Source organism: Salmo salar, chromosome 17 (assembly GCF_965601325.2).
Source record: "Salmo salar chromosome 17, fSalSal1, whole genome shotgun sequence".
Classification (NCBI taxonomy): domain Eukaryota; kingdom Metazoa; phylum Chordata; class Actinopteri; order Salmoniformes; family Salmonidae; genus Salmo; species Salmo salar.
Genome location: NC_138307.1, coordinates 57,955,216 through 57,976,053, shown reverse-complemented (window position 1 = coordinate 57,976,053; position 20,838 = coordinate 57,955,216). Strand labels below are relative to the sequence as shown.

The 20,838-nt window shown below is 44.6% G+C and overlaps 1 protein-coding gene across 3 annotated transcripts in view; it reads right to left on the bottom strand.

Moving 5' to 3' along the window:
- s41a2 (Solute carrier family 41 member 2) overlaps positions 1–20,838 on the bottom strand; it is a 32,743-nt gene that overhangs the window by 2,233 nt on the left and 9,672 nt on the right. The window contains exons 5-11 of one of the 3 annotated variants that reach the window (XM_082963287.1): positions 20,659–20,803; positions 20,307–20,453; positions 18,142–18,289; positions 17,956–18,035; positions 15,006–15,137; positions 14,579–14,727; positions 12,834–13,309 (exon numbers count right to left, since the gene is read on the bottom strand). In XM_082963287.1, coding sequence (XP_082819413.1) covers positions 13,085–13,309; positions 14,579–14,727; positions 15,006–15,137; positions 17,956–18,035; positions 18,142–18,289; positions 20,307–20,453; positions 20,659–20,803 — 1,026 coding nt within the window. In that variant the 3' untranslated portion in view covers positions 12,834–13,084. 3 annotated transcript variants of the gene reach the window in all.

Sequence of the window (20,838 nt, the reverse complement as noted above, 5' to 3'; positions counted from 1 at the left end):
GCAAATACATTATAGGGAAATGGATCATTTCAAATACCAAAATCACAAGAAGCATATGCCAACCATGTCTTGGGATAAAGAGGGAATTATTTGTAACGGTGTGTCTGAATTCCTCGGTCCATCTAGGATTCTAAGAATGATGCCTTTGAAATGTCTGTCTCTATGCAGAACGCGTTAAGTATGGAAACCCCCAAGGGTCACACGACAAAGTGTATTTGCCTCGTCACACAGTGTGTAGCGTGAAAAGTAGGTAGCCTGAAATAACACTGACTTTACTCCTTGTGACAGAGCAGTGAATCAAACACTTCCTCTTTCTATTAAGGCCCTCTCTCCTTGTCTCGGCCTTTCAAGTTCAATCTTATTTCCCCTCTGTCCTTTTATTGAGTGTCACTGTCCACCAAATACCCCTTCGACACACCCACACGACACAGACAATCAACAGAAGAGTTTAAAAACTCTCCCCAAATCCAAATTGCATTGTCTAAATATGTTTTAGGAGACAATCAACAGACAGGCAAGCAGAGAGAACGAAGTCCAACCTCCCCTTCCACCATAACAGTATTAACTAGAGCGGTCTAATCAATGTAGAGAAGAGAGCAGAGGAGACGACTCTCCAGAATGGAACCAGACACCGTTTCATGTCCTGCGGCTGGATGAGATCCTGCATCAGCCCATTGTCTCCATCTTTCTAATGAAAAAGATTTACACAGGAAATGCTTTGAATGCATTTGGTCTAAAGCGAGTGTCTTTAAATGAGTTTGTTTTCAAGTGTGTGCTTTGAATATATTTGCTTGGAAAACTGATGTGAAATGCCAGAATAATTAATAAGCAACAACAGAAACATACCTATCTAATACCTCTTTCTCCCTGCCATCCCTTTTCACACGAGCCAAATTGTGGCTAGACAGTACTTTGTCCTTCTCAGAGCATATGACCAGGTTGCAGGCTAAGGTTACATCTTGGTTTTCTGTATCGTAGTCGCTCCCCCTTCACCCCATATGACAAACTAACCCTGATTCAGATGACCATCCTGCCCATGCTAGATTACGGAGACATAGTATACAGATCGGCCAGTAACGGTGCTCGAGTGGCTAGATGTTCTTTACCATTCGGCCATCAGATTTGCCACAAATGCTCCTTATAGGACACATCACTGCTCTCTATACTCCTCTGTTAACTGGCCATCTCTACATACCCAACGCAAGATCCACTGCTTGATGCTCATTTATAAAACCCTCTTAGGCCTCACTCCCCCTATCTAAGATACCTTCTGCAACCCTCATCCTCTACATACAACACCTGATTTTCCAGTCACATTCTGTTAAAGGTCCTCAAAGCTAACATCCCTGGGACGCTCCTCTTTTCAGTTCGCTGCAGCTAGCGACTGGAACGATCTGCAAAACACTTAAACTGGATAGTTTTGACCACTCAGACATTTGTAGCTGTTTTGTGTGATGTGCTTGGTCTCGGCCTTTTCTGTACTTTGTGCTGTTGTCTGCCCTTAAGGTTTGTGCCAAGTTGTGTTGTTGCCATAGGTCTCCCTTCAAGTGTCTTCCATCTGTGTTGTCTGTCTTGTCTTACTTTTTATTTTAATCCCTGCCCCACAGGAGGCCTCTTGCCGGGCCGTCATTGTAAATAAGACTTTGTTCTTAATAGACCGGCCTGGTAAAATTAGCAGCACTTCTGGTACAGAACTTTCCCCGATTAGGACATGGTATGAAATGAGGAGATGGGTCCACAGAAATAGATTCTGACTCAAATTTATTTCACCTTTATTTAACTAGGCAAGTCAGTTAAGAACAAATTCTTATTTACAATGACGGTCTACCCCACCGCCCTATGGGACTCCCAATCACGGCCGGATGTGATACAGCCTGGATTCGAACCAAGGACTGTAGTGACGACTCTTGCACTGAGATGCAGTGACTTAGACCGCTGCGCCACTCGGGAGCCCCCCCAACAGGTCTCTCAGTAAGACAATGGTGAAGGTCATGATGCTCCTCTGTCCCATCTCAATTACACACTAACATTTGAAATGACGTGTTTAGCTTGTGTTGTGGAAATTACCACCAGGGACACCTGAAGTCAATCTTAAATGAATCATTCTTTATTAAATCAGCTGAGAGGTTCCAACAAACTTAATGCACCAAGTAGTACACGTCTGTCAGGAGCTCTGCCGGGGCAGTCCCGTTAGACCCCTTCCCCTTTTCCACATTACAGCCTTATTCTAAAATTGATTAAATATTATATTTTTTTGCATGCAAAATGTACACACAATACCCCATCAAAGACTAATCTAAAAACTGGTGTTTGGAAATGTTTGCAAATTTATTACAAATAAAACTGAAAAACCTTTACATAAGTATTCAGACCCTTTGCAATGAGACTCGAAATTGAGCTCAGGTGCACCCTGTTTTCATTGATCATCCTTGAGATGTTTCTACAATTTGATTGGAGTCCACCTGTGGTAAATTTAATTGATTGGACATGATTTGGAAAGGCACACACCTGTCTGTATAAGGTCCCACAGTTGACAGTGAATGTCAGAGAATACAAACCAAGCCATGAGGTCGAAGTAATTGTCCGTGGAACTCAGACACAGGATTGTGTCGAGGCACAGTTCTGGGGAAGGGTACCAAAAAATGTCTGCAGCATTGAAGGTCCCCCAAGAACACAATGCCCTCCATCATTCTTATATCAAAGAAATTTGGATCCACCTAGATCAGCATCATGCTGTAGGGATGTTTTTCAGCAGCAGGGACTGGAAGAAAAGTCAGGATCGAGGGAAAGATGAACAGAGAAAAGTACAGAGAGATCCTTGATGAAAACCTGCTCCAGAGCACTCAGGACCTCAGAAGGGGAACCATCGCCCCAGTCTAACAGGACAACTACCCTAAGCACACAGCCAAGACAACGCAGGAGTGGCTTCGGGACAAGTCTCTAAATGTCCTTGAGGGACCCAGCCAGAGCCCCAGACTTGAACCCAATCGAACATCTCTGAAGAGACCTGAAAATAGCTGTGCAGCGACGCTCCCCATCCAACCTGGCAGAGCTTGAGGATCTGCAGAGAATGGGAGAAACTCCCCAAATACAGGCGTGCCAAGCTTGTAGCGTCATACCCAAGAAGACTCAAGGCTGTAATCACTGCCAAAGGTGCTTCAACAAAGTACTGAGTAAAGGGTCTAAATACTTATGCAAATGTAATATTTCATTTAATTTTTTTATACATTTGCAAACATTTCTAAAAACCTGTTTTTGCTTTGTCATTATGGGATATTGTGTGTAGATTGATGAGGAAACAAAATCAAGGGGTCTGAATACTTACCGAATGCACTGTATATTTGCATGATTTAGCTTATTAGTTATTCATAATTAACCTTTGGTTCCAGCATGTGTCTGGTAACGTCTCCTATCTTAACTTATAGAACATATTCTGAGTGTTCTGCCAAAAGGTCTGAGGAGGGGGTCATGACCGTCTCTCCCTCATTTCTACCCAGCACATACAGGAACCAATGATTGTATGAGACAAGATGTACAATTCAAGGCTCTGTTCAGAGAACAAAATGTTCCTTCACACTAGCTATCTACTTCGATCTAACTAATTGTGGAACACATTGATGATCCTGGATGGGCCTCTCTGTACTGTCCGTGTCAAACTTGAGAGGTGGGAAAGGCACAGACGGAATTGCATGATGCCATCTCTGAAGCCCCATTCAAAGAATCCTACCAAGGAAAGTGTGGGAACGCAAGGAAAATTCTCTAAAGTAGAGGGAGACAGGGATAGAGGTTGAATTCTCAGAGAGAACACACCGTTCTTAGTAGAGGGCAGAGTCGAGTGCAGCAGCTGAGGGTGTGAGTGTGTACTGGGGTTAGAGAGCGCGACAGAGAGAGAGAGACTGCTAACTGGGAGATAACACCCTGAGCAAACACAGCACAGGTAACTTTCCACTCCTCAGAGAGAGAACAGCCTGAACAGGCACTGCACACTGGGGTTGCTCACAAGCATAGGGCAACATGTCTATTTACATGGCCACAGAAACATTGAAGCGATTTAGGACCAGCAGTTTAGTTGAAAGATACCACTGTCCTCTCTGTTGGACTGCAGAGATACATGTTCTCAGACAAACAAGGTATTTTTTACTTTATAGCAGGCATGGGGGGGGGGGGGGATAACTGCATCACATGTAAATACAATAAATCCTACTTTATTTAAGATGAATTGAAACACTTTTCATGTGACAGAGATATTACCAGATATCCTTATTAAGGACCTTTAAATAGTCATTTTCACACTACCATCCCTTCAAGACTGACACTTAGTTGTGACATTAAAAATCATGTTGGGTGATTGACAGGGGTGATGATCAGCAGGGCAGAGTTTTCACCACATATTATTACTGGGGCAGAAGTATGGACAGAGTTTCTCAGCTCTCCTTACAGTCTTCATGCACAGATCACTGATCTCAGACCAGTCCTTGGTGTGTAGAGGGGTGCAGAGGGATGGACAGCTCTGTAGGAGGTGGAGGTGGTCCTCAGTGTGGAGAGCTGCTCCAGTTCAGTGCTTCTCCTCTGTAGCTCAGTGATTTCCTGCTCCAGCTCTTTAATGATCCCTTCAGCCTGCCTCTCTGCTGCTTTATGCTTCTCCTTAATCACCTCAATGAGCTCAGCCTGGCTTCTCTCAATGGAGCGAACCAGATCAGTGAAGACCTGTACACTGTCTGATATCTCCCTCTGTGCTTCTCTCTTGCAGAGATCTACTGAATGTTTGATCTCCTGAACCTTCTTCAGTCTCTCCTGGATCATCTGCTGCACTTCTGCCTCAGTCTTCCCCAGTTGAGCCTTTCTCTCTCCATACTCTTCCTCTAGAGGGACAGTGTCATGAGTCTTGTGGTCTGTTTTCAAGCACAAGACACAAAGACATGTCTGGTCAGTCCTACAGAACAGCTCCAGGAGTCTGTCATGCTTCTTACACATCCTGTCTTCCAGGTTCTCCACAGGGTTGATCAGAGATCAGACACACCAGGCAGGACTTCAGGACCTTGAGCTTCTTCTCAGTGCAGAAGTCACAGGACACTTCCTGGTTTGGTAGGGGACTGCTCTTTACCACCGACTCATCTTCTTAAAATGATCTACAATCTCTCTGAACATTGTGTTGGCACGAAGATCAGGTTCTCTGTAGAACGTACCCTTACATAAACTGGTACAGGTCACTGGTATCCCAGTATCCTCTGATACAGGCCTTACAGAAGTTGTGTCCACATGGAATAGAGACAGGCTCAGTGAACACATCCAGATAGGGAGAAATATCAACTAATCCTCTAAAAGGTCCTCTGAAAGTTATAAAAAAGGCTTTAACCAAATACACATGTTCAAAACATAAGAAAACAGGAGAAGCCATGTTCATAGCAAAGTTCACTTGATCTTGTCCAGGTAAACAGAGTGCGTCTGTTGATGTTGACTCCGTTCTTATTGCCCTTAGATTAATAAGAGAACCACAGGAATGAAAGACACTGCGTAGTTGTAGAGAGAGATTTCTGAAGAACTGGGAAGTTTAGTTTCGTGTCTGATATAGAAGTATCTCCACTTAACTTTTACTTCAGCATAGTGATGTCAACAGCCCCCTCCCTTCCCTGCCTGCCTGCCTGCTCTCAAAATGAACATACAGGTAACTGCCAAAATAAAGGAAACACTTGAGTAAATGAGGGATACAAAGTATATTGAAAGCAGGTGCTTCCACACATCACATCTGCATAGGGTCACGTATATAAATGCTGGTCAGGCCCAGCTGCACATTATTTTGTCTACCATGGCTAGAAGAAGAGATCTCAGTGACTTTGGAAGAGGGGTGATTGTTGGGGCATGTTTGGAAGGAGCTTCAGTGATGAAGACTGCTCAACTTGCTGATGTTTCACGATATGCCAAAGCTTATGGGAGATTCTGGAATGGTTGTTGTTTTCCACCACCATCAACAAAACACCAAATGATTGAATTTCTTGTGGAAGAATGGTTTCGCATCCCTCTAAGAGTTTCAGACACTTGTAGAATCTATGCCAAGGTGCACTGAAGCTGTTCTGGCAGCTCAACGCACTATTAAGACACTATGTTGGTGTTTCCTTTATTTTGCCAGTTACCTGAAATACATCTTTACACAGAGTTAAATTCTCAAATCGCCATTCTTTTTTGCTCTAATCTACTGGAAAATGTATATTACATAGCCTCCTGTTCATACATCTCAGTGCTAGTAAGGTTAACCCTATCAGCAGTGGTCAAAGTACACTTTTCATTTGTATAGTTGCAACACCCTCCTCTTTGGGAAGCATGCCTGTGCACTTTCTTTCAAGTCCCCTCCAAGGACTACCAGGGCACACCTCAGACTGTTGCACGAAGGAAACATCCCATCTCCGACAGAGTTACAGGGGGAAGTAGTAAAGACATGGAAGACAATGCAAGAGATGTTTCATCCTGACTTAGCACTACCGTAGCACAATAGGACACCAGGCCACAGACTTTATATAAGGGCTAAGTAAATCAAACATAGCAACCCTCTCCTATATACATTTTATTTAGGAATGATTTAATCAAACTGTTCTTATCTGATTGACATAACATTAATACTTGCTTATTTTCCTAATAAGAGTGACAGAAAGAGGCCATCAAATAAAAAATAAAAATATGAATGTCATTTTATTTAGTTTCATGTAATGTATGACAATCTGATGAGCTGAGTCGGAGGTTAAAGGGGGCTGAACATCCTGATTTATATTTTAGTAATTTAGCAGACGCTCTTACCCAGAGAGACTTACACTAGTGAGTGCATACATTTATGTACTGGTCCCCAGTGGAAATCGAACCCACAACCCTGGGCTTGCAAACGTCGCTCTACCAGCTGAGCCACACATAACCATTTAGCCTCGGTTTCAATTATCCTCATTAGGAATGGCGACTGAACAAGATTTGTGTTTTAGAGGCGTGCTTTGGGTGTCTCGTGTATATGTTTGTGTGTGTGTGTTCGAAAGTGGGAAGTGTTTGTACTTTCACACTGCCGAAACAGTACATAGCTAGTCACTCACCGTTTTAGATAGCTTGAAACAGTCTAACAAGGTCTTGTGTCGGGAAGTAGCCTGGACTGGCAAGCAAGCTAGTCAACTTCTTTCACAGATTACAGTGCCTTGAGAAAGTATTCAAACCCCTTGACTTATTCCACATTTTGCTGTGTTACAACCTGAATTAAAATGGATTAAATATTTCTCCCACCCATCTACACACAATACCCCATAATGTCAAAGTGAAAACATGTTTTTAGAAAATGTAGCTAATTTATTGAAAATGAAATACAGAAATATCTAATTTACATGAGTATTCACACCCGAGTAAATACTTTGTAGAAGCACCTTTGGTGGCGATTACAGCTGTGAGTGTTTATGGTCTCCAAGAGCTTTGCCAACTGGATTGTACAATATTTGACCATTATTCTTTGTACATTTCTTCAAGCTCTGTCAAGATGATTGTTGATCAATGCTAGACAGCCATTTTCAAGTATTGCCATAGATTTTCAAGCCAATTTAAGTCAAAACTGTGACTAAGCCACTCAAGAACATTCAATGTCAGCTTGATGAGCAACCCATGTAGATGTGGCTTTGTGTTATTGGTTATTGTTCTGCTGAAAAGGTGAATTTGTCTGTATAGCTATATTCCGTTTTTTTATTTTTAAACCTAAAACACGCCATAGTTCTTGCCGATGACAAGCATACCCATAACATGATGCAGCCACCACCATGCTTGAAAATATGAAGAGTGGTACTCAGTGATGTGTTGTATTGGCCACAAACAAAACACTTTGTAGTCAGTACAGAAATGTAATTTCTTTGACACATTTTTCGCAGTTTTACTTTAGTGCCTTATTGCAAACAGGATGCATGTTTTGGAATATTTTTATTCTGTACAGGCTTCCTTTTCACTCTGTCATTTAGGTTAGTATTTTTGAGTAACTACAATGTTGTTGATCCATCCTCAGTTCTCTAATATCGCAACCACTAAACTCGAACTGTTTTAAAATCACCATTGGTCCCAAGGTGAAACCCCTGAGCAGTTTCCTTCCTCTTCGGCAACTGAGATAGACAGGATGCCTGTATCTTTGTAATGACCAGTAGTGGTGCCTGGAGAAGCCAAGCCATAAAAAAAGCCATTTTACAACCTGTGTGTTGAGATAATTGCGTTGTTTGCTCTATAACCTGTTAGTTCATATGCCTTGCCACCGTGATATATAGGCCTAAGGCTGAGATGATTTCATCACAAAACCAGAGAGCAATTTCTGTCCGGTGAAGTCCAAAAACTATATTGCATGTAACAGACATGACCTACAGCATGCTCAAGCAAGTTAATGTTTCCAACATTTTCACACCACTAAACAACTATTGATTTAGAACCAGAGAGTTACCGCAAGTTGAAAAGAAAACAGGAGCTGCCTCCACCATTTCAACAAATAAACTATGCTTAGTCTAATACAATTCATTTTTTTTCACCTTTATTTAACCAGGTAGGCCAGTTGAGAACAAGTTCTCATTTACAACTGCAACCTGGCCAAGATAAAGCAAAGAGTGTGACAAAAAACAACAGTTACACGTGGGATAAAAAAAAGTACAGTCAATAACACAATAGAAAAACCTATATACAGTGTGTGCAAATGGCGTAAGGAAGTAAGGCAATAAATAGGCCATAGTAGCGAGGTAATTACAATTTAGCAAGTGAACACTGGAGTGATAGACGTGCAAGTAGAAATACTGGTGTGCAAAAGAGCAAAAAAAAGTTAAAAACAATATGGGGATGAGGTAGGTAATTAGATGGGCTATTTACAGATGGTCTGTATACAGCTGCAGCGATTGGTAAGCTGCTCAGATAGCTGATGCTTAAAGTTGGCGAGGGAGATAAGTCTCCAACTTCAGGGATTTTTGCAATTCGTTCCAGTCATTGGCAGCAGAGAACTGGAAGGAAAGGCATTGAGGTGTTGGCTTTGGGAATGACCAGTGAGATATACCTGCTGGAGCACGTGCTACGGGTGGGTGTTGTTATGGTGACCAGTGAGCTGATATACGGTCGAAGCTGTATCTAGCAAAGACTTATAGATGACCTGGAGCCACCGGGTCTGGCGATGAATATGGAGCGAGGGCCAGCTGACGAGAGCATACAGGTCGCAGTGGTGGGTGGTATATGGGGCTTTGGTGACAAAACGGATGGCACTGTGATAGACTGCATCCAGTTTGCTGAGTAAAGTGTTGGAGGCTATTTTGTAAATGACATCGCCGAAGTCGAGGATAGTCAGTTTTACGAGGGTATGTTAGGCAGCGTGAGTGAAGGAGGCTTTGTTGCGAAATAGGAAGCTGATTCTAGATTTCATTTTGGATTAGAGATGCTTAATATGAGTCTGTAAGGAGAGTTTACAGTCTAGCCAGACACCTAGGTATTTGTAGTTGCCCACATATTCTAAGTCAGAACTGTCCAGAGTAGTGATGCTAGTCGGGCGGGCGGATGCAGGCAGCAATCGGTTGAAAAGCATGCATTTACTAATACTAGCGTTTAAGACCAGTTGGAGGCCACGGAAGGAGTGTTGTATGGCATTGAAGCGTGTTTGGAGGTTTGTTAACACAGTGTCCAAAGAAGGGCCAGATGTATACAGAATTGTGTTGTCTGCATAGAGGTGGATCAAGGAATCACCCGCAGCAAGAGCGACATCGTTGATATATACAGAGAAAAGAGTCGGCCCGAGAATTGAACCCTGTGGTACCCCCATAGAGACTGCCAGAGGTCCGGACAACAGGCCCTTCGATTTGACACACTGAACTCTGTCAGAAGTAGTTGGTGAACCAGGCGAGGCAGTCATTTGAGAAACCAAGTCTGTTGAGTCTGCCGATAAGAATACGGTGATTGACAGAGTCGAAAGCCTTGGCCAGGTCGATGAAGACGGCTGCACAGTACTGTCTTTTATCGATGGCGGTTATGATATCGTTTAGTACCTTGAGCGTGGATGAGGTGCACCTGTGACCAGTTCAGAAACAGGATTGCACAGCGGAGAAGGTACGGTGGGATTCGAAATGGTCAGTGATCTGTTCGTTAACTTGGCTTTCGAAGACTTTAGAAAGGCAGGGCAGGATGGATATAGGTCTGTAACAGTTTGGGTCTATAGTGTCACCCCCTTTGAAGAGGGGATAACCGCGGCAGCTTTCCAATCTTTAGGAATCTCTGACGATATGAAAGGGAGGTTGAACAGACTAGTAATAGGGGTTGCAACAATGGCGGCGGATAATTTTAGAGAGGGCCCAGATTGTCTAGCCCAGGTGATTTGTACGGGTCCATGTTTTGCAGCTCTTTCAGAAATCTGCTATCTGGATTTGGGTGAAGGAGAAGCGGGGGAGGCTTGGGCAAGTAGCTGCGGGGGGTGCGGAGCTGTTGGCCGGGGTTGAGGTAGCCAGGAAGAAAGCATGGCCAGCCATAGAGGAATGCTTATTGAAATTCTCGATTATTGTGAATTTAAATCGGTAGTGAAAGTGTTTCCTAGCCTCAGTGCAGTGGGCAGCTGGGAGGAGGTGCTCTTATTCTCCATGGACTTTACAGTGTCCCAAAACCTTTTGGAGTTAGAGCTACAGGATGCAAATTTCTGTTTGAAAAGCTAGCCTTTGCTTTCCTAACTTACTGTGTGTATTGGTTCCTGGCTTCCCTGAAAAGTTGCATATCGCAGGGACTATTCAATGCTAGTGCAGTACGCTACAGGATGTTTTTGAGCTGGCCGAGGGTAGTCAGGTCTGGAGTGAACCAAGGGCTATATCTGTTCTTAGTTCTACATTTTCTGAAAAGAGCCATGCTTATTTAAGATGGTGAGGAAAGAACTTTTAAAAGAACAACCAGGTATCCTCTACTGACGGGATGAGGTCAATATCCTTCCAGGATACCCGGGCCAGGTTGATTAGAAAGGCCTGCTCGCAGAAGTGTTTTAGGGAGCGTTTGACAGTGATGAGGGGTGGTCGTTTGACCACGGACCCATAACGGATGCAGGCAATGAGGCAGTGATTGCTGAGATCCTGATTGAAAACAGTAGAGGTGTACTTGGAGGGCAAGTTGGTCAGGATAATATCTAGGAGGGTGTCCATGTTTACGGATTTAGGGTTGTACCTGGTGGGTTCCTTGATAATTTATGTGAGATTTAGGGCATCTAGCTTAGATTGGTTTAGTTGATGGCCCTTAACTCAGACACAACTAACGTTATTACAACAGAACTAGTAGGCCTAGCTAATGTTAGCAAACTTGAATGAAATTACACTTCTAGTTGTTTAGGCCTACTTGAGTTTTATGCTCTAAATTGACCCCTTAAAATAATTTACTCTGGCAAGTTTGTCACCCACCGAGGTGGGAAGTAAAGCAGAAGTCGAAGCCTTCACTTCCGTTGCTTGGCTGTGCCCATAGCAACGTTTGAAAATGGGGTGTATAGTTGCAACACCCTCCTTTGGGAAGCATGCCTATGCACCTTCTTTCAAGTCCCCTCCCAGGACTACCAGGTCACACCTCTCCCTTTTGCACAAAGGCATCTCTGACACAAGTAGTACAGACATACAAAGCAATGCAAGGACTTACCACTAGCACAATCGGAGACCACAAGACCAGACTAAGGATCAAGTTCCCCTGATTCAAGCTACTTTAAAGGATTCATATCAATATCATTGATATAATGAGATAATTCCTCATTGTCCCCTGTGAAAGAGGGAGGCTATGGCATTACATGTAAATATGGAAAATAAATGCACTAGAAACCCTTTTAGAAGCATTTTATTAAGGAATGATTTATTATAACTTTTTAGGAGTAAGGATACATGTACTGCTTTAATTTGTCATAATAACAACGAGAGAGACTAGATATCATTAAGGAGTATAAGGACATAAACAACCATTTGTGACAATCATATGACACCACAGTCATAAACTCAGTCTGTCATTGACAGGAGAGATGATCAGAGGGGCAGAGTTTTCACCACCATCATTAAGACAGGGGCAGAATAATGGATAGAGTTTCTCAGTGAAGGTGCAGCCAGTGAAAGAGTAGATATGAGACCTGGCCTCCACATCATAAAAGGAGACCTGACCCTCCTCATAATCCACAAACACCCCCACCTTCTGGGGCTTCTCTCTCAGGGAGAGGGGGCCACTGGGTTTAGCGCGAACCTTGTATTCTCCATTCCTCAGGCACAGAGTCCAGTATCCATCCTCATGGCTCAGTGTTATATCCCCCTTCCTGTTGATGGACTCTCTGACCACTCCTAAATCCCACTTAGTCTTTCCCTCCTCACAGTCACCACACACAGATCACTGTGAACACTGATCTCAGACCAGTCCTTGGTGGGTGGAGGGGTGCAGAGGGATAGAAAGTTCTGTAGGAGGTGGAGGTGGTCCTCAGTGTGTGAGAGCTGCTCCAGTTCAGTGCTTCTCCTCTGTAGCTCAATGATTTCCTGCTCCAGCTCTTTAATGATCCCTTCAGCCTGCCTCTCTGCTGCTTTCTGCTTCTCCTCAATCACCTCAATGAGCTCAGCCTGGCTTCTCTGAATGGAGCGAACCAGATCAGTGAAGACCTGTACACTGTCTGATATCTCTCTCTCTGCTTCTCTCTTGCTGAGATCTACTGAATGTTTGATCTCCTGAACCTTCTTCAGTCTCTCCTGGATCATCTGCTGCACTTCTGCCTCAGTCTTCCCCAGTTTAGCCTTCCTCTCTCCATACTCTTCCTCTAGAGGGACAGTGTCATGAGTCTTGTGGTCTGTCTCAGTACAGAATTGACACACACAAGAACAGAACAGCTCTAGAGGTCTGTCATGCTTCTTACACATCCTGTCTTCCAGGTTCTCCACAGGGTTGATCAGCTTGTGTCTCTTTAAGGCTGGGACTCTCTGATGAGGCTCCAGGTGAGTCTCACAGTAAGAGGTCAGACACACCAGACAGGACTTCAGGGCCTTTAGCTTCATCCCAGTGCAGAAGTCACAGGACACTTCTCCAGGCTTGGCAGGGGACTCATCTTTCCCTCTGACTCTCATCTTCTTAAAATTCTCTACAACCTCTCTGAACGTTGTGTTGACACGAAGCTCAGGTTTTCTGTAGAAAATCTCCTTACATAATGGACACTGGCACAGGTCATTGCTATCCCAGTATCCACTGATACAGGCCTTACAGAAGTTGTGTCCACATGGAATAGAGACAGGCTCAGTGAACACATCCAGACAGATAGAGCACAGGAACTGCTCTTCAGACAGGAGACTGCTGGAGGAGGCCATATCTAGACAGAGACCAAAGGTGAAACCATAAAACATTTCCTGGACTCAGTTGGCTCTCTATATTAAAAATAACCAAGTCAATAAGGATTCAGAGTTGTCAAGCAAGCCAGACATGATTCTAACCAATCTTTTGTATTTACATATTTGAAAAAAAGGTACCAGCCCGTTTTACTACTTAATTGTGAAAAAGACCTTCACCAAAGGCAGACATGTTTAACAAGTGATCATGCTACGGTATGAAGTTTATGTTACTACTTGTCCAGGTAAACGTTTTTTTTTTTACTCACCTGTGTTGATGTTGACTGTTAAGATTCCTAGATTAATAAAATGCTCACAGAGATCGAACGCAGCGTAGTTGTGTAGCAAGACTTCCGACGCGGAGTAGGATTTCAGTTCCTGATACAAGTCTCTTCACTTTACTTCCACTTCAGCAAAGTGTGGTTTGCTTATTGCTTCTCTTAAAAAGGTACAGAGTGAACATATTTACACGCGGCTGAACACTCTAAAACAGTGGTTCCCAACCCTTTCTGGTTACTGTACCACCAACTGAATTTTGCAGAGAGCAAATGCGCACCTAGAAAATACCACAAATTCCAGATAGTATAAGCACCAATTCACATTCTGAGCCTTTGCTTCCATAATCGATCCTAATGCCATCAAAGCGGTAAAACACACACAAGTCAGACTTCTTCAGGGATAAAACCACAGAGCTCTAGGAATGCTTAGGATTCACACATTTCTACATTTACATTTTAGTCCTTTAGCAGACGCTCTTATCCAGAGCGATCTACAGGAGCAATTCGGGTTAAGTACCTTGCTCAAGGGCACGTCGACAGATTTTTCACCTAGTCGGGCTAGGGGATTCAAACCAGCAATGTTTGGGTTACTGGCCCAATGCGCTTAACCGCTAGACTATCTGCCGTACCTGACTTTCCTCCAAATGTCACTTAGTAAGGAGCACTCTCATCTCAAGTTGACGTTAATCATGCGTGTGGTTCATTTATGTTTAAGCATTTTGAAAGCAGAGTGAAAAAGGGTCTCTGAACACAGCTTGCTATTGATAGTGTCACAATAATAGCGATGTCTCGCAAAATAACAGCTTTTAATAGAAAGTCATGTCAGCCAGTAAATTCTCAAGCTCAGATGAAGGTCACAGTTAGAAAAAGAACTTGCAGACTATGGGTAGTTTGCAAAGGAACAATCCCCTACCACCTGATCTCACACACACACACACACACACACACACACACACACACACACACACAACTGACCTGTAAGAGGGCGGTAGCCAGGTAGACGGTCATGAAGATAGGCGTCAGGGTGGTGTGGCCGCTCTTCATCAGGTGGATGGTGTACAGGAAGATCAGGTGACCCGGGAGCACCAATAGGAGCAGCACCTGGGCCGAACGGTGATTGGCTCCTGAGAGAGAGAGACGAGAGGAGTTGTAACTGTGTCTAACATTAGAACAGATGCTGAGACGGTTCCTAACCTGTGTATCTGTCAGCCTAAACACCGACTGGGGATAATTATGGAGTACACCTTCTGCAGCACCTACAATTTATGTCTTAAAATCACAGCGAGAGGGACTTGAAGAGGGGGAGAAATATCCATATGCTAAGCAATCTGTCCTGTAGGATGCCCTGTTTAAATCAGATCACATTTCCACAGTTTAGGTGAGTATTGGTTAGGTGCTTTACCTGTGCCACAGAAGGTGCGGCATGGGTAGTAGCAGCCTTTGGCTTCCTCTGGTACCTCCCCAGGAGCACTGTGGAAGTGCAGGTGAGTGGAGATACGGCTAGACTGGATGGCTACCAGGTTCCCCCCAATACCTGGAGAATAGACAGAACAGGCAGGCTTAGGGCTGGAGCTGACTGGAGGCAGCTGAGTATAGAACGGAAGTGAGGGTTAGAGAGAAATGCGAGGACCCAGATTTGTATTCTTCCCTAAACAATTGATGCCTTCCAGTCACAGATCTGAGGTAACGCAACCTCTCCCTCCAAAGAGCACGGATGTACTGTAGTTTCTATCATATTACTTTCACATATCAAGTCCTTCCAGATCCATTAGGACAGAGGGAAGGGTGTGCGTTTTGGTTTGGAATGCAGCCAGGTTGTGTTGTATTGCAGTACATTGCTCAACACGTCAGCCTGGCCTTCTCAACCAGAAGGAGCATGAGACAGCAGTGATGCTTCGCCCACAGTTTGAGACATAATGAATACATATTACTGTGTGGGATAACTGCATTACGGAGAGAGAGAGAGCGAGAGAGCAAGAGAGCGAGAGAGGAGAAACAAGAGAAATGGGGATAGACAAAGACAGGGAAAGTAGGGGGAAAAGAGATAAAAAGGAGAAAGGGGGGAGAAAGACTGACAGCGTGCCCCATCTAATTCTGCTCAGCTTCCTCATATAGATTGTCATTTGTATCAAGCAGAGGAACATTGCTCATGACAACAGCAGGACAAGGCAATTTATATCCACACACAGACAGTCATGTGACTCAGAGTAGTCTAGCCACGCAGCACAGGAAATGTAGAAACACTCACAGCATCCAGGTTGGCAGACCAGACAACCACTCCAACCCAAAATAGTGTATGAGACAGACAACACTGACAGAAAGTAGAGGAGGAGATGAGAGGCTGTGGTCAGTGAGACAGACAACACTGACAGAAAGTAGAGGAGGAGATGAGAGAGTCTGTGGTCAGTGAGACATACAACACTGACAGAAAGTAGAGGAGGAGATGAGAGAGGCTGTGGTCAGTGAGACAGACAACACTGACAGAAAGTAGAGGAGGAGATGAGAGAGGCTGTGGTCAGTGAGACAGACAACACTGACAGAAAGTAGAGGAGGAGATGAGAGAGGCTGTGGTCAGTGAGACAGACAACACTGACAGAAAGTAGAGGAGGAGATGAGAGAGGCTGTGGTCAGTGAGACAGACAACACTGACAGAAAGTAGAGGAGGAGATGAGAGAGGCTGTGGTCAGTGAGACAGAAAGGGACAGAAAGAGAGTTTGGGGTTGTGTTTTAGAGAGGGGTATATTTTGGGGTTGCTGGGCTTATCTCCCCTCCTGTGCTTGTTATCCTGATAAGGCAGGCCTAAATGAGGACAGACCTCTGCTGCCCGGAGATTATGGCCACTTAATCCAATCTTTGCTGCCTCTCCGTCTCTCCACTGACATTTAACTTCTCCATGTCGCAGCTAAATAGAACTCCCCACCCTCCTCACGCCTCTCTCCCCACTCTTCATCTCTCACACTCCTCCCTGCCTAATCACCCCCCCCTTCTCATTCCACCACATCCCCCACTTTCATTGCACCTCTCATCCATCTCCAGTCCACCACTCAATCCCTCTTCTCCCTCTCCTCCAGAGGTCTGGGGAGTATGGTGGTTCCACCTCAGCAGGGGGGCTAGCTGCTGTAATTTGGGTCACTGGGTCTCACGGCGAGAGAGGAGGGGTGGGGTGAGGGTAGACCACAGGGGGTCCCGTCTCCCACTATCTCCCGCCCCATCGGAGTAGCTCTGGGACAACAGACGGACTGTCTGCCTGCCTCTCCACATATCATCTCACTCTCCATTTTCCTTTCTCCCATTCCAGTCTCCTTTCCATCCCTCATTTTTCTCAGCTTCACTCATCTCTCTTCTTATATTCTGTCTCTAGTTTTGAAGAGAGGAACTGTGCATGTTCAGAGTGAAAGCATCAAAGGCTCAGTCTAGTCATCTCCTCCTGCCTATAGGACAGTAACCACTATGTGTTGTAAATCACAGATAGTTACAGGGTTGGTGATGAAACCTCCCTTTTACAGCCCCAGAATCATTTGTCTGTGTGGTCCCCCTACACACCCTGACACACACACACACTTCCCAGATCACCCAGCCATTTCCTGATTTGTTGACATCTCAGCAGTAACATCGATTAGAGGCACACAGTCGTCTTCCATCGAGTTAAATGTCTCTCATTAACAATGTTTAATTAAAAGCTGATCTCCGGTTGTCAAAATGCCAGCAACAGCCTTGGCAACGGTCCCCCGGTAAGGATGGGAGGAGGGTGACAGCAGCAGTGATAGAGACAGACGTTTGTGTTTAGTCCATTACTCACTATTTTACTAACTATGAAGTTTGAATGTAAATTCAGTCAAATTGGTGCACAGTGTGTCAGTCACACTGTGAACCCACACAGTGTGTCAGTCACACTGTGAACCCACACAGTGTGTCAGTCACACTGTAAACCCACACAGTGTGTCCAGTCACACTGTGAAGCCCACACAGTGTGTCAGTCACACTGTGAACCCACACAGTGTGTCAGTCACACTGTAAACCCACACAGTGTATCAGTCACATTGTAAACCCACACAGTGTGTCAGTCACACTGTAAACCCACACAGTGTGTCAGTCACACTGTAAACCCACACAGTGTGTCAGTCACACTGTAAACCCACACAGTGTGTCAGTCACACTGTAAACCCACACAGTGTGTCAGTCACACTGTAAACCCACACAGTGTGTCAGTCACACTGTGAACCCACACAGTGTATCAGTCACATTGTAAACCCACACAGTGTGTCAGTCACACTGTAAACCCACACAGTGTGTCAGTCACACTGTGAACCCACACAGTGTGTCTTTAATCAGTCAGTGATATTTCCTCTCACCGTTAATGACAGGGGTGTACACCACGATGCCAGCCAGGTTCGGGTCAGACACTGTTTTGTCCAAGATGAGACCTCCGATACTGCAGAGCACAGAACATTCACACATTAAATGTGCCATTATTCTCATCATGTGAATGTACAATAGTCTATTTCTCTATGACAGTGAGTGAGTGCATCCACACACACCTGCTGATGACCATGGCAGTGATGACAGGCTCCCAGCCGGAGTAGAGCAGGGTGCGGCTGGCCGGGTGTTTGGAGGAGATCACCATCCACACTGGAGTCAGAGACAGGAAGAAGGCACACACCAGGGACGACGCGTACGGGTGAGAGTCTACAGAGGCAGACAGAGAGTGAGAGAGACAAATCATATTGTATTCATCACAGGCGCCGAATACAACTGGTGCAGACTTTTACAGTGAAAAGCTTGCTTAAGAACATTTCCCAACGATGCAGAATTTAAAACTAACACAAAAGGAATAAAATACATGAGACAAGATCGAATAGAGCTATAAACAGGGAGTACCAGATCAATGTGCAGAGGTAGATATGTACATGAAGGCAGACAGACAGAGGCAAAGAGGAAAGGGGAGAATTTAAAACAGATGTAATCCCCAGGGTGAAACAACTGGTGGGAGTTACAACAACAAAACAACAAACACCAGTTATCAGCTTCAGCTGCATGAGGATTGACAGAGCAGGGGGGAGACTGTCCCTCCTCTCCCCAGGAAAGACAGCGTGACACAGAGCAGGGAGCAAGAAAACACCAGAGATTCATAACAAACCAAAGGAGAAGTACTGTATTCGTATGACTCAGTACAGTAGCTACAGAACATCTAACTTAAAGACCTGAGAAACAGATCATTACTCACTAGCAAGACACTATCCTTGGAGGGGTCTACTTTATACTGAAATTTGCATGCGCATACACTTAATATTTGGCCAAAACCTAAATGATTATGACAGCACTAAATCAGAGTCATGTTGGAGAATAGAGAAGGGGAAACACCTGCTTAGTGCCTAGTAGTGAGATATGTAACTCCATCATCCCCCTCTCCTTACCAGATGTTTATCTCACCATGATCCCATTCCACACTTAATGGCCCTCATCATCAGCCCCCTGAAGACATAGATATAAAACCCAGAGAAGGGAGTTCTATGTAATCAGTGGGTAGAATTGGGTAATAGTCCCAGTCATGATGACACAGGTATACCCACCAGTCCCTGGGTTTAGGCTTGACTCTGGGTGTCACTGTGGTACACCATTCCCTCACCACTTTTCAGATTTAGGTCTTAAAATAAATGTTTGGAGTAGCCAACCGTGGCCTTATGTATGTATGTATGTATGTATGTATGATGGTGTACAGAGATATCCAGGAGACTATATATATATTTATATTTAAATTACTGGCCTTGTGTGTGTGTGTGTGTGTGTGTGTAATATACATATATATATTTATTACACACACACACACACACACACACACAAGGCCAGTAATTTAAATATAAATATATTATATATAGTCTCCTGGATATCGCTGTACACCATCAGGTTAAAATTATTAACTTTAGCTGTGAGTAAACTACACATTAGTCCAATTAGGCAGAACACAGAGGACGGGACGGACACGGCTGGCCCTTACAACAGCGACACTGTCCTCTGTGGTAACATCCCAAATGGTACCCTATTCTCTACGTAGTGCACTACTTTTGACCAGGGCCCATAGGGAATAGAGTGCCGTTTGGAACACAGCCTGTCCTACACCACCAGGCAAGGCCAGACAGATTTCCTGCGCTGGTATGAAAATATGAACAACTCCTCTATTCAATTATCTCAGAGGTTTTACTGTAGCCTTTCATAGATTTTGAGTCTCTGGTCTGGTGATGAATTCTTGTTTCATAGGGCTCAGACACGTCAAGGTTAGTAAAATACACTTTCCAAGGGAAACGCTTGCTGGTCCACTCTGTGTTGGGTAATGTAACACGAGGAAGCATGTGTGAGGCTGGGCATGGCACATATTAAATATGGACTATGGAGCGGGAGATGGAGAGGGAAAGAGAGGGAGAGAAAGATATGGTCTGTTCTGATGAATTACCAGTAATGACACAAAAAAAGAACGCATACGAGTGCCATCTAGTGGTTGAACGATGCAGTCTGATTCCAAACGGACCGTTTCTTTACACTGTTGGACAGATTTATTTATTCACCTTTTTCAAGAGGAAACAAAAGACAAACAGAGGAAGGATGAAGTGAAGGATTGTGAACTCAATATAGAGGGTAAAAAAATGTTGACTGGTTTTGTGTCTTATTTCCATCTGGAAATATCCAGTCCAAACCCTCCTCCTCTCACCCAGGCAGTTGTAGAGTCCCTGGCTGATCCAGGCCAGGATGGCCAGGGTGATGAGGTCACCGAAGCTGGCGGCGATGGGCGTAGCCACGTTGTCGGGGTTGATGCCCGTCTTCTTGGAGCCCACGATCACTCCCACCATGATGAAGCCTGGGGTTCAGACGGTACAGAGGTCAGGGCGACATGCCTGCACATACCTCAACCTTCCACGTGTGTGTTTGTTACTAATTTATAGCATGAGACCCATCAGCAGTAGGTGATAATATGTTGGGCTTTGACTGTTTGTCTGACTGCGCACATTCCATATCAGAGTACGTGTGTGTCCTTATCTATTTGTGGGTGCGCGTGTCTGTACCCTGCAGCATAGAGGCTATGAAGGCAGTGGCCACGCTGGCAGAGCAGAGCAGCACAGCATGATTCATCTGGAACTTCCCCTCTGGGATCCAACCCAGAACCACTGCCGCCACAGCTGCCAGGAAGCCTACTACTGTAGCCTGTACCTAGAAAGAGAGAGAGGATGACAGAGGGAGAAGGA